General features: G+C 67.4%; 3 protein-coding genes across 6 annotated transcripts; 1 reads left to right on the plus strand and 2 right to left on the minus strand.

Annotated features, from left to right (window-relative positions):
- Positions 1-1,680: 1,680 nt before the first annotated feature.
- On the minus strand, positions 1,681-8,637 carry LOC137446608 (RING finger protein 145-like). Of its 4 annotated transcripts, none has more exons than XM_068149388.1 (10): positions 8,215-8,637; positions 7,678-7,786; positions 7,496-7,587; positions 6,790-7,025; positions 5,991-6,166; positions 5,471-5,611; positions 3,669-3,761; positions 3,324-3,471; positions 2,775-3,131; positions 1,681-2,194 (listed from the first exon to the last, which is right to left on the minus strand). In XM_068149388.1, the coding sequence occupies exons 1-10, from the start codon at positions 8,381-8,383 to the stop codon at positions 1,829-1,831; spliced, it is 1,887 nt and encodes a 628-aa protein (XP_068005489.1). In that variant the 5' UTR covers positions 8,384-8,637; the 3' UTR covers positions 1,681-1,828. The 4 variants fall into 4 exon arrangements, with proteins under 4 accessions (XP_068005489.1, XP_068005488.1, XP_068005487.1 ...); XM_068149387.1 differs by having other exon boundaries at positions 2,775-3,105; positions 3,669-3,851; XM_068149386.1 differs by having other exon boundaries at positions 3,669-3,851.
- Positions 8,638-10,848: 2,211 nt separating this feature from the next.
- LOC137446612 (C-type lectin domain family 4 member F-like) lies at positions 10,849-14,058 on the plus strand. The gene is made up of 7 exons (XM_068149395.1): positions 10,849-11,055; positions 11,214-11,330; positions 12,105-12,185; positions 12,735-12,791; positions 12,883-13,034; positions 13,426-13,538; positions 13,623-14,058. Exons 1-7 carry the CDS (start codon positions 10,989-10,991, stop codon positions 13,777-13,779), a joined length of 744 nt encoding a protein of 247 aa, XP_068005496.1. The 5' UTR covers positions 10,849-10,988; the 3' UTR covers positions 13,780-14,058.
- A 1,010-nt stretch (positions 14,059-15,068) lies between these two features.
- Positions 15,069-16,478, minus strand: AP5S1 (adaptor related protein complex 5 subunit sigma 1). The gene is made up of 2 exons (XM_068149398.1): positions 16,240-16,478; positions 15,069-15,619 (listed from the first exon to the last, which is right to left on the minus strand). The coding sequence occupies exons 1-2, from the start codon at positions 16,413-16,415 to the stop codon at positions 15,193-15,195; spliced, it is 603 nt and encodes a 200-aa protein (XP_068005499.1). The 5' UTR covers positions 16,416-16,478; the 3' UTR covers positions 15,069-15,192.
- Between the last annotated feature and the right edge of the window lie 504 nt (positions 16,479-16,982).

Raw genomic sequence — 16,982 nt, forward strand, 5'->3', positions numbered from 1 at the left:
ATCCCTCCATCCCTCCATCCATCCATCCCAGTGTCCATCTGTCCATCCCCCAGCATCCATCCATCCATCCCAGTGTCCATCTGTCCGTCCCCCAATGTCCATCCCAGTGCCATTGTCCATCCTTCCATGCCCCTGCCCATCCCAGCCTCTGTCCATCCATCCATCCATCCATCCATCCCTCCAGGTGTCTGTCTGTCTGTCCACCCACCCCCCATGCCCGTATGCCACCCAGACACCCCAGGGCTGGGCACACTGTGGGCACAGCGCAGGGGGGCAGTGGGATCCCTGCCCCCCATTTCCAGGCAGAGCTGGGCTGAGCCGTGCTGGGGTGGGGGGGACATGACAGATGGGTGCCCCCCTCCCCCCCCGGGACTGTGCCCACGGGGACCCAGCCTCCCTGGCACCGCTCTGCTAATGGGCCCTAATGGAGAGAGCGAGGCGGGAGGTGAGGGGGGAGGAGAGGGGAGGGGGGATGCAGGGCCGGGGGGGGCCGCTGGAGATAAGGGAAGGAATGCTCACCCTCCCCCCCCCCCACCCCTCCCACCGCAGCAAGCCCCCAGCAAACCCCTGTGGGACGCAGCAGTGGGGTGGGGGCGCCTGCACCCCCCTCATGTCCCCCCCCCCGACTCGGTCACCAGGGTGAGGATCCCTGCGGGGACCCCCGGGCGGCTCCAGCAGGGGCTGGGGGCAGAGCAGGGGCTGGCTATGGAGGATGGGGGAGAGAAGAGGGGAGGGGGCTCCCCCCAGCCCCCACCCCCAGCCGGATTCCACAGACCAGTCTCTCCTCCCAGCCTGCTAATGGGATCCAGGCCCAGGGGAGCAGCACCAGGGGAAGTGCAGGGTGGGGCTGGGCTGGAGGGGGGGCCCCCACTCACCACCTCCCCAGGGACCCCCAGCCCAGAGACCTGCAGCAGCACTGCTGCTGCTGGGAGGGTGGCTCCCCCCCAGCAGGGAGGGTGGCTGCCCTGGCACTGGTGCCCCTGGGAGGGTGGCTGCCCTGGCAGTGGGAGATGGGGAGCCCTGCACAGCCAGACCTGCCCTCCCGGGGGGGGGACAATGGTGGGGGCCTGGGCAGGGCTGGGCAGTGGCCCCAGAGGGAAGCCTCGGTCCCAAGGTGGCACAGGGACAGGCATGGGAACAGGGCTTTGGCCTTGGAGCTGGGAAAAGCAACCCACAGCAAGCCCGTGCCATCCTGTGCCAGACCTGTGCCACCCCATGGCAGACCCACACCAACTGCATGCCATCCTGTGCCAGACCTGTGCCACCCCATGCCAGACCCATGCCATCCTGTGCTAGGTGCATACCAAGCTCCTGCCAGACCCACACCAAGCCCACATCATCCCATGCCCAATCTCTGCCACCCTGTGCCAGACCCACATGAAGTCAACACCCTCCCCTGCCAGAGCCACTCCACCCCAGACCAAGCCCAGGCTGTACCTCCCCAGGGGGACCCCAAAACCTCCCAAGCAAGCCCCCCACCCCAACCCCCCCTGCCCTCTAGTGAGGTAAGGCCAGAGGCAGATCGGTGCCCACTGGGTGCCCACTAAGTGCCCACCCTTCCCCTGCCACAGCAGAGCCCATGAGGGACAGGCTGTGGACATGGCACGGGCCTGGAGTGGGGCAGCAGGCTGGCAGGGGGCAGCAGGCTGGCAGGGGTGGGTGAGAGGAGCAGCCCTGGCCCTTGGTGCAGCCGCTTCAGCTCCGGCTTTATTGCAAAACGAGTCCCTGGGCACCCGGGCACCCCGGTGCCACGCAGGCTCCTGGCCCCCCCAGCGCCACCACGGCCACCACAGCAGCACCCTGGCACCAGGGCTGGCAGTCTGGGCTGCTAGGAGGGGCGCTGGCCAGGCTGGCAGTCCTCATCGTCCCTGGCGCCGAGGCGAGGGCCGGCAGGAGGCTGCGGCGGGTGCTGGGCACCAGGGCGGCACCGCCCCCAGCCCCCAGCTCCGTCCTCTGGGTCCCCTGCGCCGTCGCTGTGCCGAGCTGGGGCTGGACTCCCGCCGGCACCCGAGCCCCCTGGCACCTCCTGGCCGTGGTTCAGCGCCGGCACGGCCCCCAGCCCGCTGGCACCGCTGGGCACCGCTGCCACCGGCTGGTGGCACAGGGGACAGGTGTCCTGCACGTAGAGCCACTTGCGCAGGCAGGCGGCGTGGAAGAAGTGGCTGCAGGGGGTGACCACTGCCACCTGCATGTCCTGTGGGCACAGACAGGATGGCACCCCGTGGGCAGGGTCCCCAGAGGGGTGGGCAGGGGGGGACAGGATGGCACCCAGCGGGCAGGGGACCCAGAAGGGTGGGCAGTGGGGGGACAGGATGGCACCCAGCGGGCAGGGTCCCCAGAGGGGTGGGCAGGGGGGCACAGGATGTCCCTGGGTGGGCAGGGTCCCCAGAGGGGTGGGCAGCGGGGGCACAGGATGGCACCCAGCAGGCAGGGTCCCCAGAGGGGTGGGCAGGGGGGCACAGGATGTCCCTGGGTGGGCAGGGTCCCCAGAGGGGTGGGCAGCGGGGGGACAGGATGGCACCCAGAGGGCAGGGTCCCCAGAGGGGTGGGCAGGGGGGCACAGGATGTCCCTGGGTGGGCAGGGTCCCCAGAGGGGTGGGCAGGGGGGCACAGGATGTCCCTGGGTGGGCAGGGTCCCCAGAGGGGTGGGCAGCGGGGGGACAGGATGTCCCTGGGTGGGCAGGGTCTCCAGAGGGGTGGGCAGCAGAGGGACAGGATGTCCCGGGGGGGGCAGGGTCCCCGGAGGGGCGGGCAGCGGGGGCACAGGGCCTGACCTGGAAGCAGATGGCACAGACGTCGTTGTGGTCCCGCAGCTGCCCGCCGGTGGCCCGGGGCAGGGAGTTGATCTTCTTGGCAGCCTCCCTGCGCAGCAGGAAGCTCCTCCAGCCCGACTGGGCTCGCAGCCAGACGTTGAAGTAGGAGTGGATGATGATGACAGAGGCTCCCATCCAGCTCCACTCGCCCAGCAGGGACTCCCAGGTGCCGTAGGCCACCACGCAGAGGGCCACCAGGAACTCCAGCACCCTGCTGACGGCGTTCACCCAGTAGATGATCTCGTCCATCCGCTCCAGCGGCCGCTCCTGCAGCAGCTCCACCATGAACAGGCTGTAGATGAAGAGGGTGCCCATCACCTGGGGGGGGTGGGGATGGCACGGCGGTGAGGGTGGGCAGCTGGCAAACCGCACCCCTCCCCCGCCCGCAGCGCTCCCAGAGCCAGCCGCAGGGGCCCCAGGGCGCTGCCAGCCCCGGGGGGGGGAGGCTGGGGCTGCTGCACCTGCGGCCAGCTGAGCGTGCAGCTGGAGGCCAGGCTGAGGAGGCCATACCTGCAGCGAGGTGAGCATGCAGCTGGAGACCAGGATGAGCAGCCAGAAGTCCAGCTGGAAGAAGTGGGCGATCTTGTAGGCCATGAAACAAGGGAAAACCAGCAAGAAGAGGCACAGGCTGACGCCGCGGAAGTGCTTCCAGGGGCTCCTAGGGGAGGCACAGCTCAGCGGGGCCAGGCCCACCCCAGCACCACCACCCGCCCCTCCCCTCCCCTGGCACGCACCCTGCCCCAAAAGCAGGCAGCGAGGGCCTGAGGAGAGAGGGGAGCGAGGTGGAGGGACCCAGGCTGGCTCCCAGGGCGAGGGGGGGCAGGGGGGGCCAGGCCCTGCTGCCCCTCCTGGTACCTGCTCCGGGAGGCCCCCAGCGCCAGCACGATGGGGTCGGCGATCTCGATCATGGACTGCAGCGTGGAGGTCACCACGATGAAGAGGATGATGCTGAGGAGGAAGGTCCTCTGCAGGATCTGCAGGTCGAGCAGCCCTGTCTGCAGCGCCAGCAGCAGCAGCGTCACGCCCTCCGTCACTCCCCTGCCAGCAGCGGGGCACCCTGTGGGCAGCTGTGGGCACCAGCCAACGGGCCCCTGCCAACGGGCCCCTGCCAACGGGCCCCTGCCGTGCCCTGGGCACCCCCTGGGGCACCTGTCCCAGGCACAGGGGGGGCTCGGGACACCCCCGTGGCAATCCCCAGGGCGCAGGGCTGGGGCCAGTTCTCCTCCATCTCTTTGTCCGTGATCAGGCACAGGGGATCCAGGGGACCCCCAGAACCTCTGCAGATGGCAGCAGGACGGAGGCTCAGGGGGAGCAGGCCAGCAGGGAGGCTCAGAGGGACCTGGCCAGCAGGGAGGCTCAGGGGGACCTGGCCAGCAGGGAGGCTCAGAGGGAGCAGGCCAGCAGGGAGGCTCAGAGAGACCAGGCCAGCAGGGAGGCTCAGGGGGCCCAGGCCAGCAGGGAGGCTCAGAGGGCCCAGGCCAGCAGGGAGGCTCAGAGGGACCTGGCCAGCAGGGAGGCTCAGGGGGACCTGGCCAGCAGGGAGGCTCAGAGGGACCTGGCCAGCAGGGAGGCTCAGAGGGCCCAGGCCAGCAGGGAGGCTCAGAGGGACCAGGCCAGCAGGGAGGCTCAGAGGGACCTGGCCAGCAGGGAGGCTCAGGGGGACCTGGCCAGCAGGGAGGCTCAGAGGGACCTGGCCAGCAGGGAGGCTCAGAGGGCCCAGGCCAGCAGGGAGGCTCAGAGGGACCAGGCCAGCAGGGAGGCTCAGAGGGACCTGGCCAGCAGGGAGGCTCAGGGGGACCTGGCCAGCAGGGAGGCTCAGAGGGACCTGGCCAGCAGGGAGGCTCAGAGGGAGCAGGCCAGCAGGGAGGCTCAGAGGGCCCAGGCCAGCAGGGAGGCCAGGTGCCAGGTCCTGCACTTGGGTCACATCAACCTCAGGAACGCTCCAGGCTTGGGGCAGAGTGGCTGGAAAGCGCCTGGCAGAAAAGGACCTGAGGGTGCTGATCAGCAGCTGGTTGAACATGAGCCACTCTGTGCCCAGGTGGCCAAGAAGGTCACCAGCACCCTGGTCTGGATCAGCCATGGTGTGGGCAGCAGGAGCAGGGCAGGGATTGTGCCCTGTAATGGGCACTGGTGAGACAGACCCACACCTTAGATCCTGGGTTCAGTTTTGGGACCCTCACTCCGAGGACACTGAGGTGCTGGAGTGTGTCCAGAGCAGGGCAAGGAAGCTGGGGAAGGGTCTGGAGCAGAAGCCTGGTGAGCAGCAGCTGAGGGAGCTGGGGTTGGTCAGCCTGGAGGACAGGAGGCTGAGGGGAGACCTCCTGGCTCTCTACAGCTCCCTGAAAGGAGGCTGCAGCCAGCTGGGGCTTGGTCTCTTCTCCTAAGGATGAAGAGGAAATGGCCTCAAGTTGCACCAGGGGAGGTTTAGGTTGGCCATGAGGAACAATTTCTTCCCCTTGAGGGTTGGCCTGGCCTGGCCCAGGCTGCCCAGGGCAGTGGTGGAGTCCCCATCCCTGGAGGGGTTTCAAAGCTGTGGTGCTGAGGGCTCAGTGGTGCCCTGGCAGTGCTGGCATCCACCACCTTAAACCCAACCCATTCTGCAGCTCTGTGCCAGCTGGGGCCAGAGATGCCCACCCCAGCCCCATGCCAGGGCTCACCTGTGCATGACATTGCCGTTCTGGAAGGCACTGAAGCCCAGCAGGTAGAACTTGCAGAGGTTGAGGACAGCCAGGGCGAGGTAGGAGACGGTGAAGGTGAGGCCGACCAGCGAGTAGGGAGTGCTGCAGCACTCGGCCGCGCTGCCGGCGAGCCTGGGCTGAGTGGGGGCTGCAGCCACAGCCCAGCCCTCCTCACCCTCCTCCCAGAGCCCTGCTGGGGCTGCAGCCACAGCCCAGCCCTCCTCATCCTCCTCCCAGAGCCCTGCTGGGGCTGCAGCCACAGCCCAGCCCTCCTCATCCTCCTCCCAGAGCCCTGCTGGGGCTGCAGCCACAGCCCAGCCCTCCTCATCCTCCTCCCAGAGCCCTGCTGGGGCTGCAGCCACAGCCCAGCCCTCCTCATCCTCCTCCCAGAGCCCTGCTGGGGCTGCAGCCACAGCCCAGCCCTCCTCATCCTCCCCCCACTGCCCTGCCTGAGTGAGGATGAGCTCCACCACCCCCTGCCCCACACTGCAGTCTCTACCTGCTGAGGAGGAGGAAGAGGAGGCCCTGCTGGGCCAGGGGGCTGCTGGAAGAGGTGAGGAAGGCCGAGAGGCGGAGGGTGAAGAGCGCCAGCCAGAAGACGAGGAAGAGGAGCGGGACGGCCAGCTGGCTCCAGAGGGACACCCCCAGTGCCACCAGCCGGGACAGCTCCAGGGCCTGGGAGGATGGACGCTCTGTGGGGCTGCCCCTCAGCACCCCCCACACACAGGGGACAGGGGAGGTGGGGGGGGGCGCAGCTGTGTGAGGGGACAGCCCTGCAGCTACCCTGCACCAAGCCAGGCTCAGCATTGGACCCTCTGTCCCCCAGCCCCCATTGCTGCAGCCCCCATCCCACAGCCCCCAGTCCTGCAGCCCCCATTGCTGCAGCCCCCATCCCACAGCCCCCAATCCTGAAGCCCCTAGCTCTGCAGACCCCATCCCACAGCCCCCAACCTTGCAGCCCCCATTGCTGCAGCCCCCATCCCACAGCCCCCAACCTTGCAGCCCCCATTGCTGCAGCCCCCATCCCACAGCCCCCAACGCTGCAGCCCCCATCCCACAGCCCCTAACCCTGCAGCCCCCATTGCTGCAGCCCCCATCCCACAGCCCCCCGTCCTGCAGCCCCCAACCCTACAGACCCCATCCCACAGCCCCCAACCCTGCAGACCCCAGCTCTGCAGCCCCCATCCCACAGCCCCCAACCCTGCAGACCCCAGCTCTGCAGCCCCCATCCCACAGCCCCCATCGCTGCAGCCCCCTGCCCCACAGCCTCCCACCTCCCAGCCCCCTACCCCTCTGACCTGGGCGATCTGCCGGCAGGCAGCAGCAGCCAGCTGGAAGGGCACAAGGACGTGGGAGGCGAGGACATAGAGCACCTGGAGGGTGGTGAGGGTGGTGGCGAAGGCGTCGAGCAGGGGCAGGGCACGGAGGGGCAGGCCGCAGAGCCGAGCCAGGGCTGGCAGCGCGGGGGCACCGAACAGCCAGGGCTGCCGGCTGCGCATCAGCAGGGAGCAGAGGGCACACAGGCAGAGCTGGCCTGAGGGCACAGGGACAGGCATCAGTGTGGGCTCCTCGCTGCCAGGAGGACGTCGAGGTGCTGCAGGGTGCCCAGAGCAGGGCAAGGAAGGGTCTGGAAAACAGGGCTGGTGAGGAGCAGCCGAGGGAGCGGGGGGCGTTCAGCCTGGGGAAGAGGAGGCTGAGGGGAGACCTCCTGGCTCTCTGCAGCAACCTGAAAGGAGGTCAGAGCCAGGTGGGGGCTCGGATCTGTCACTGTCATCCAACAAACATCCCACAGGGTCACAGCTCCTGGAGCTGGAGACCCTCACCCTGCCCAGTGCCACCCCAACGGCAGGAGCCTTTGGTGGGCTCAGAGCACACGTCAGAGGGAAGGGACACCTGGGGGCTCAAACTCCATTAGGTGGGCAAGGGACACTCCAGGAGGCCAACAGCCTGTCTGTGGGGCAGCGATTTTGGGGTGGCAAGGGACATTTTGAAGGGGGGGCTCACCTGCAAGGGTGGTGGCAAGGCGGCTGAGCGCCGCAGGGTCGTGGTACACAGCACCCTGGTCACCAAACTCCAGCTCCCGGCGGATGTAGTCCCTGTGAGGACAGTGGCTGAGTCCCCAGCCCCCCACCACTGCGCCCCACTTCCCCCCAGGACAGTTACCCCCTAGGGGTCCCGAGTCTCACCTGGCCGCTGTGTGCCCCAAGGCAAGGAGCAGGGCGGTGAGGAGGTGCAGGTAGAGCTTCACCAGGGACTGCACCGGCAGCACCAGCACCACCAGGCACAGGATGTGGCCTGCCGAGGAGGGGGGACAGCAGGGTGAGATGGCCCCACGGGGACAGTCTCACGTCAAGGGGGGTCAGCAGGGCTTGGGACAGCAAGAGCACTAACATGGCCAGCCCTTGGGGTGTCCTCAAACGTGGACATGCCCTGGAGTGTCCCCTCGTGGAGCCAGCTTGGCCAGGGCCTGGGTGTCCCCTTGTGTCCTCAAGGTGGACATCTCTAGGGTGTCTGTGTCCCCATCCTACCCAGCCCTGGCATGCTCTGCCGTATCCCCATCCTGGTCATCCCTGGGATGTCCTCACTACGTCCCCAGCCATGCCCACTCCTGTCACCAGTCTGTCCCACACCGGGGTGTCCCCAGCCTGTCCACTCCCGGGGTGTCCTTCAGGGTGCGCCCAGCCTGCCCCCTCGGGGTGTCCCCATCGCGCCGCAGCCCTCACCCAGACCGCAGGCAGCCCGGAGGGCGGGGGCTCGGAGGAAAGGGGGGTCCCCTCGGCGGGGCCGCAGCAGCTCGCCGATGGCCGCCGCGTCCCAGCGGTACAGGAGGTCCAGCAGCGCCAGCCCCGGCACCCTCAGAGCCACGTTAGCCACCGCCTCCAGCCGCGCCATGGCCCGCGGGACGGGGGGTCCCCGAGTCCCGCTCCCGGCTCGGGAGGGGACAGAGGGGACCCCCCGAGGCTACCCCGACGGGATCCGCCGAGCCGGCAGGGGGCGCTCGCTCCGATCCCAGCTTGTCTGCGCGGCCGCCTCCCGCCGGCGACTGGCCCCCTCTCGCTTTCGCTCCCGTTCCCTTCTCCGTTCCCTCTTCGGGAACGGCCACCGCCGTTCCGGTCCTTCCGCCACTTTCGCTTTCTCCCGCTCCGCCCCTTACGCACAGCGTGTAGCAGAGAGGCTTTGCGCCTGGGCGCCGCGCTGACGCCAGAACCGCCATCTTAGAAGAGGGCACGGCACACTTTTTCGCGCTGTCTTCCGCCATCCTGGGTATGGGCATGGGGTGGGAGGCGGGGCCATCATGGCGAGAGGGGCAGCCCTCCGCGTGACGTCACACCATCGCCCAGCCCCGCGTCAGCCATCTTGGGTGTGGGCAGACGGTGAGGGCAGGCTCTGGCTGCCATTTTGATAGGGGAATGGGGGGGTGCTGCGGAAGGCTGGGGTCCCCTGGGGCAAGACGGGGTCCCCTGCGCCCAGGAGGGCCTCAAGGATTGTCTGGGGCCCTCAGGGGTCGCTTCAAATCCCTTGGGACCAGATGAGGTCCTTTGGGGTGAGCTGGGGCTCCCTGGGGTGAGCTGGGGCTGGAGGGGTCCCATGGGACTGGCGGGGCTCCTGGAGGTCTCCATGTCCCTGGGATCGCCACGTCCTCAGGGCTATGGTGCAGGACTTGCCCTGGTGCACTGCCACGAGCACAGTGAGGAACCCAGGAGCCCCTGGGGTGAGGATGCAGCCAAATCCCTCTCTGGAGGGGCGCCAGGGCAAGAGGGGACCCGCAGCTGCCACGCTGCTGGCTGCAGAGCCGCAGTGACAGCAGTGGGGATCCCATCTAGCCCCAGCCCTGCTGCTGGTGGCACGGGCAGCAGCTCTTGCTCTGCTCAGGGATGCCAAGAGGAGAGGCTGGTGCCAAATTCCAGAGCTCCCCCAGCCAGCACAGCACGAGTCCCACCGCAGGGTCTGGGCTCAGGCACCGTCCCACCAGGTGGCTCAGTGGGCACAAGGATGGTCTGATGGGCACAGGGAGGAACCCAGGGGTGCGGTGGTGTGGGCATCACAGCAGTTTGGTGATGATACTAAACCTCCATCCAGGGTAGGGAGGTCTGGGCAGAGCAGAGACTGGGCAATCACCAGCTGCATGGAGTTCATCTAGAGCAGGTGCCAGCTTCCCCACCTGGCACAAGGCTACATCTAGAAACTGGAGGACAAGGGGCTGGAGAGCAGCCCCACTGGCTGGGACTTAGGCTCCATGTGGAGTGAGTTGAGCACAAGTCACCAAGTCCTGCCTGCAGCCCACGGTGGAGCCTGAGGTAGTCAAAGACTCGCAGGGAATGCCCAGTTGGAAGGGACTCATCCAGATCCTTGAGTCCAGCTCCCTGCTCCTCACAGGGGTGGTCCTGGTGGGGCTCTTCCACCTCCAGACATGCTGTGCCCCTCATTTGCTGCTTGTGCAAGCCACAGCCGAAGCTTCCTTCCTCCTGCCCGGCTGCTTCCTCTTCCTTTGGTCACTTCTCCAGCACCATCCAGCTCTTGGTGATGGGAACCCCAGCCCTGACTCACCCTCTTTCACAACACCACAGCCCCTGCCCGCATCCTCCTGTCCTCTGACGTCCCACCCCGCTCAGGACTTCAGTGTAGCTCATGGATTGGGTGCTGCTGTGTCCCTGAACACACCACAGCTGGGATGGAGCCTGCCTGGGGGTGGGCACCACAGCTGGGATGGACACCACAGCTGGGATGGACACCACAGCTGGGATGGACACCACAGCTGGGATGGAGCCTGCCTGGGGGTGGGCACCACAGCTGGGATGGACACCACAGCTGGGATGGACCCTGCCTGGGGGTGGGCACCACAGCTGGGATGGAGCCTTCCTTGGAGGTGGACCCACAAATGATGATGGGGAGGAGGAGGAGTTGGCTCTCTCCTGGAGTTCAGGGGTCCCCTTGATCCCTGAACAATGAGGAGGAGGAGGAGGATGGTGATGATGAGGAGGAAGAGTTGGTTTGCTGCTGAAGTTCATGGCTTCCCTCAATTAATGATGATGATCATCATCATGATGGTGAGGAACTGGCTCCCTCCTGGGCTTCAGGGGTTCTCCCAATCCCTGGATGATGATGATGATGATGATGGTGATGATGATGATGATGATGATGGTGATGATGATGATGATGATGATGATGGTGGTGATGATGATGGTGATGATGGTGGTGATGATGAGGATGGTGAGAAGCTGGTTCCCTGCTGGTATTCAGGGATCTCCCCAACAACTTCTGCCCCCAAGGGTGGGAGACACAAATAGCTGAGGGACAAACCCAGGGCGCCAGTGGCGGTCAGGTGCCACTCGTCAGCAGATGATGCCACCCGGGGCGGGGGGGCACACGCCTGACACCCTGCCTGGCAGCAGGAACTGACACCCACAGGCTGTGGGGGGGTTGCCCAGCTGCTGGCTTCCCTTTCCTGGCACTCTCAGCTCGTGCCAAGGCTCCAGCAGGAAGCAGCTCCCCAGGGATGGCCGCCGGGGGACCAGACCTGTACGAGACCCTGCAGATCCACTACCCACCCAGCCCCCCCCGAGGTGAGCCCTGGCACCCTGGCACGCTGGGGGGCAGGGGGAGGGCGTGGGGGTGTACCTCTGCCCCTGCCCAGCGCCTCTCCCGGTGGGGAGTCATTTCAAACCCCCCTCACCTGGCAGTGCCAGGGGGGCTGAGGGCGTCTCTGGCTTCTCCTCCGCAGCACCAGCGCCCAGGTCCCGCCCAGGCACATCCCGCTGGGCCGTGGGCACCGTGCTGGCGGTGGGCACGGGGGTGGTCCTGGTGCTGGGAGCTGCTCTCGCTGTCATCATCGCCTTGCGTAAGTGCCACCGGGCTGTGCCCAGCCACGGGGCTGCTGGGGGGTGGGGAGAGAGCCCCTGGCACCCCTCTGCCCTCCTGGGCAGAGGTGCTGGGGGCAGCGGGGGGGGGGGCAGCTATGGGGGGTCCATGGTGCTGTGGGGCAGGGGGACATGGTGGTGATGAGAGCGGCTGTGGGGTCTGTGGTGATGTGGGGCAGGGGGACAGAGAGAATCAGAACTGGCAGGGCTGGGAGGGACCTCAAGGCTCAGCCAGTGCCAACCCCCTGCCATGGGCAGGGACACCTCACACCACAGCAGATTGCTCACAGCCACCTCCAGCCTGGCTGCAAACACCTCCAGGGCTGAGGCTGCCACCACCTCCCTGGGCAGCCTGTGCCAGGCTCTCACCACCCTCATGGGGAACAACTTCTTCCTCACATCCAAGCTCAGTCTCCCCACTTCTAGTTCTACTCCATCCCCCCCAGCCCTATCCCTCCCTGGCACCCTCAAAAGTCCCTCCCCAGCTTTCTTGTAGCCCCCTGCAGACGCTGCAAGGCCACAGTTAGGTCTCCTGGGAGCCTTCTCTTGTCCAGACTGCACAGCCCCAACTGCCTCAGCCTGCCCTCAGAGCAGAGCAGCTCCAGCCCTCTGCTCCTCTAATCACCACGTGGTGGTGGTGGGAGCAGCTGTGGGCCTGTGGTGCTGTGGGGCAGGGGCTGTGGTGGGGGCAGCTGTGGAGCTGGGGCTGATGGTGCTGTGAGCAGTTATGAGGTCTCTGTGTCGCCGTGGGGCAGATGTGCAGAGCCAGGCGGAGCTGTGGGCAGCGCGGGCAGAGCTGGCAGCAGCTGGCACCTCTGGGCTGCCAGACCCCAACAGTGAGTGGGACCCTGTGGGCTGCTCTCTGTACCCCTGCCCTCCCTTTCCTCTCCCCGGACCCTGTCCCTGTTCCCTATCTTCAATGTCCCCAGCCCTTGTCCCTAACTTCTGTCCCCATTGCCTGTCCCCAGCCTTTATCCCTATGTCCTGCCTGCAGCCCCTGTCCCCAGCCCCTGCCCTCCTTCCCTGTCCCCAGCCCCTGTCCCCAACCCCTGCCCCCAACCCCTGCCCCCCTTCCCTGTCCCCAGTCCCTGCCCCCAGCCCCTGCCCTCCTTCCCTCTCCCCAACCCCTGTCCCCAACCCCTGCCCCCCTTCCCTGTCCCCAGTCCCTGCCCTCCTTCCCTGTCCCCAGTCCCTGCCCCCAGCCCCTGCCCTCCTTCCCTCTCCCCAACCCCTGTCCCCAACCCCTGCCCCCCTTCCCTGTCCCCAGCCCCTGCCCTCCTACCCTGTCCCCAGCCCCTGTCCCCAACCCCTGCCCCCCAGCTACTGTCCCCTGCCCGTGATGCCAACCAGACCACTGCCATCTCCTCTCCCTGACCCCACGGCAGGTCCCCCGAGCTTCATCGAGAGCCCAGCAGCGGCGCAGAGACGCAAGGACCGGCTCGGTAAGGTGCCTGGGAGCGGGGCTGGCAGCCATCCCCGAGCGCCCCCGGCCCGGGCAGCTGGCACCCTGACCCAGGGCTGCCCCCTCCGCAGGGCAGTGGCTGCAGGGGCTGTCGCTGGGCTGGAGGTACCACGAGGGGATGATTTACTTCTTCTCGGCCGACCGCAAGGGCTGGGTGGACGCAGAGGCTGCCTGCCGCTCGGCGCACTCGCACCTCACCTCCGTCACCAGCGCCGACGAGCAGGTGGGCAGGCGGCTGGCACCCCCCAGCGGGCACGGCCCCCGGCGGGCACGGCCCCCGGCGGGCACAGCGCCCGCTGACACCTTCTGCCCACACACCCATTGACACTTCCTGCTTGGGCACCCTCCTGCCCGTGCACCCCTTGATACCCTCTGCTTGGGCACCCTCCTGCCCGTGCATCCCTTGATACCTCCTGCTTGGGCACCCTCCTGCCCATGCACCCCTTGACACCTCCTGCTTGGGCACCCTCCTGCCCATGCACCCCTTGATACCTTTCTCTTACCCATGCACCCTCCTGCCTGGGCACCCATCAACACCTCCTCCTGCCCACAGCCCTGTCCTGCCCCTGCCCCCTGCTGTGCCTCCTTGCCCACCCCCATGCCCTGCCCCACAGGACTACCTGGCACGGGAGGCACGGGGAGGGTCGTACTGGATCGGTCTGGAGGCCACTGGCCCAGGGAGCTCCTGGCGCTGGGTGGATGGCACCACCTACTCTGAGGCCCACAGGTGAGCAGGGGGGTTGGGGGGAACCAGGGGGTGCCTGGCACCTCTGGCACACCCCCCCACACACACTGACCCCAGCTCTGGCAGTTTCTGGGCGCCAGGGCAGCCGGACAGCACCGACCACGGGCGGTGGGGCCAGGAGAGCTGCGCCCAGATCCACCCTGTTGGCAACGGGCTCTGGAACGACCACAACTGCAACTTCTCCTTCCCCTGGATCTGCAAGAGGAGCCTGATGCCACCCTGACGCCACGGTGCCAGCCACGGGGACGCCCACGGTGCCAGATCCACCGGCAGCCATGCTGCCAGCCACACCGCTGCATCCGATGCCAACCTCGCTGCCAGCCACACTACCAGTCCCTTGCCCTGCCTGGATGACCCTCCCGGGGACCTCTGCTCCCCCTCGACGTGGGGCAGCTCCCAGACTCATGCCCAGGCCACGATGCTGCCAGTGCCTCCTGCATGCCGGTGCCACCCCCGCACCCGGAGCCCCCTGCCCAGCTGCCATTAAACCACTCCCGCCGCACCTCCTCCGCCTGCCTCTCGCCCGCCCTGCCCGGGGGGCATCGGCTCCACCCCCACCCAGAACGAGGCCAGGCGCCCCCCAGCCTTGGGCACCTTTGTTGGCATCAAGCTCTCGTGTCGGGGGGGTCCTGCAAGGGGCACGGGAGGGGCAGATTTGTGCAGCACCCACAAGTGTGCCCAGCTGGCACCACGGCCAGCAAGACCCAGCCCAGACGGATTTTCATCCTGGGCTCCCAGCATGGCTGGAAGGGACCATGGCTGGAGATCATCCAGCCCAACCCCCCCTGCTGAAGCAGGGCACCCAGAGCAGGTTGCCCAGGGGCACAGCCAGTTCTGTACCATCAACAGAGGGTTCACCTCTGCCCCTTCACCCACCTCACCCACGAAGATGCTGAGTAAGACAGGAGCCAGGAGAGCCAAGGTGAGCTCCAGCCCTGCCTGCACTGCTGAGCTCTGTCCTTCAGCCAGGTCCCAGGAGCCAGGGAGGGCCAGGGTGAGCTCCAGCCCTGCCTGCACTGCTGAGCTCTGTCCTTCAGCCAGGTCCCAGGAGCCAGGGAGGGCCAAGGTGAGCTCCAGCCCTGCCTGCACTGCTGAGCTCTGTCCTTCAGCCAGGTCCCAGGAGCCAGGGAGGGCCAGGGTGAGCTCCAGCCCTGCCTGCACTGCTGAGCTCTGTCCTTCAGCCAGGTCCCAGGAGCCAGGGAGGGCCAGGGTGAGCTCCAGCCCTGCCTGCACTGCTGAGCTCTGTCCTTCAGCCAGGTCCCAGGAGCCAGGGAGGGCCAAGGTGAGCTCCAGCCCTGCCTGCACTGCTGAGCTCTGTCCTTCAGCCAGGTCCCAAGCCAACCTCACTGTCCCCTCAGCCACCCCCACGCTTCCTAACCGTGGACACAACACTTGGTGCCCCTCAGACCTCTTGCTCCACAGAATGCTTAGGGTTGGAAAGGACCTCCAAGATCACTGAGTTCCAACTCTCCCTTGCACTAGAAGGCATCGAGAGGGAGCAATGGACTCGACCTTGCTCTTTCTTTTGGTGGCTCTTTGCTCTTTTATTCTCAAGCCACTTGGCTCTGGGCCATCCCCCTTGGGGCTCAGCCCCCTTCCACCCCCCCCCGGTCTCTGCACGATGCTGAGTCTCAGCTCAACGACCTATTTTGATGCCCAACTCTCGGTCTACGGCTTGGAGGAAGTGCTGGTTGAGGAAAAGCATCTCCCCATGAGGCAGGAGCCGATCCAGGAGGCCATCAGCCACCTCGGGTCGGAGCAGGACATCAGCACCGGGGCCCAGGAGGTGCAGGGAGTGGAGCAAACGAGGAGCCAAGCGGCGTAAGGTGATCTCGGCCAGCGAAAGGTTCTCCTGGGGGTCACAAACCAAGGCCAAGGCGATGGCCACCACCGACAGCCAGGCCACTGTCACCCTCTCGGGGAAGGGGTCGCCAGGGGGCAGCTGGAAAAGCCCCCCCGGGGCGTCCTGGAGAGGGATGGGGTCGTCTGGGAGCTGGGGGAGTTGGGGGGACAAGGGGCGAGCTGAGGAGGACTGGAGGAGCCGGCACTGGGAGGCCACTTGTCTGGAAGAGAAGGGAGACCCCAGCCCCATGTTTAGGTTGGTCACCATTTGGGGGGGGGGAGGCAGAGCTTGGCAAGACCCCCAGGGCCGTGGGATCACGGCCCTGGGGGTCTTGCCAAGCTCTGCGCCCCCCAAGTGGCATGAAGGTCCTGGCATCCCCATGAAGGAGAGGGGGGTCCCATGGAAGAGGGAGGTGTCACCACCCTGAGGGTCCCAGGAAGGGGGTAATGCTGAGGGTCCCACTGAGCCCAGAGCCCCCAAGGAAGTCCAAGGGAGTGGGGTGCCACCACCATAAGGGGCTCAGGAAGACTGGGGGGGGGGGGGGGCGGGATCATAAATCTGGGGGTTCCAGGAAGGGGAGGGTCATAGTGCAGGGGGTCCCACCGGGCACAGCATCCCCAGGAAGGAAGGGTCCCTTGGACCGGGAGGGCGCACGGAAGAGGAGGGACCACCGAGAGAAGGCTCCCGCGGAGGATAGGGTCCCACGGCGAGGGAGGGTGCCGCGATGGGGGTGTCCCACGGAAGGGGGACGTCCCAGGGAGGCAGAGAGTGCCACGAGGGGAGGATCCCAGCCCGATCCCAGCCGCATCCCCGGGGTGGGTGGCAGGGGGTCCCCGGTACCTGGCCACGGCCAGCAGCTGCTCCTTACGGCGAAGGCGCTGCCGGGGGGGGGTCCCCGGCTCGGGAGGGGTTCCGAAGGTTCGCGCGTACAGCACGCGGCAGGGGGCGCGGCCCGAAGGGGCGGGGCCGGGGGTCTCGGTCCCGCCCAGCGCCAGCAGCACGAGCGCGCGCACCATGGCAACGCGGCGGGACCCCCCGGCCCGCGCCCGGTCCTGCGGGGCGGGGCGGAGCGGAGCCAACTCGCTCCTCCCGCGAGTTGCTATTGGTCAGCAGCGGCCGCGGGGCTCCGCGGGGATTGGCGCGGCTCGCGGGACGGGCGCGGGTTGGCCGCTGAGCGGGCAGAGGCGGCGGGGATTGGTTGGGCGGCGGGGGCGACTCGGGGCCCACCCACTGCACGGGAGAGGCGCGCCGTGATTGGCCGAGACGACGCGGGCGCGCGCTGACTGGCGGCGAGCAGCCGGGGGGCGGAAGAGGAAGGCGGAAGTCTGGGATAGGGATGCAGGGAGCAGCATGCTCAGAACCCCAAACAACCTGACCTGGAACGGTGCCAGCCATGGGGCATCTACCACCCCGCTGGCCAGGGTCTCACCAGCCTCCAATGAGGAGCTGCCTTCCCCTTTAAGCACTGAAAGGCCACCAGAAGGTCTCCCTGAAGCCTTCACAGGCAGAACACCCCCCAACTCTCTCAGCCTGGCCTCACAGCAGAGGGTTTCCAGCCTTCCCAGCATTGCTGTGGCCTCTCT

The sequence above is a fragment of the Melanerpes formicivorus genome, unplaced genomic scaffold (assembly GCF_026170545.1).
Source record: "Melanerpes formicivorus ecotype bairdi unplaced genomic scaffold, bMelFor1.0.p_v2 SCAF_18, whole genome shotgun sequence".
NCBI lineage: Eukaryota > Metazoa > Chordata > Aves > Piciformes > Picidae > Melanerpes > Melanerpes formicivorus.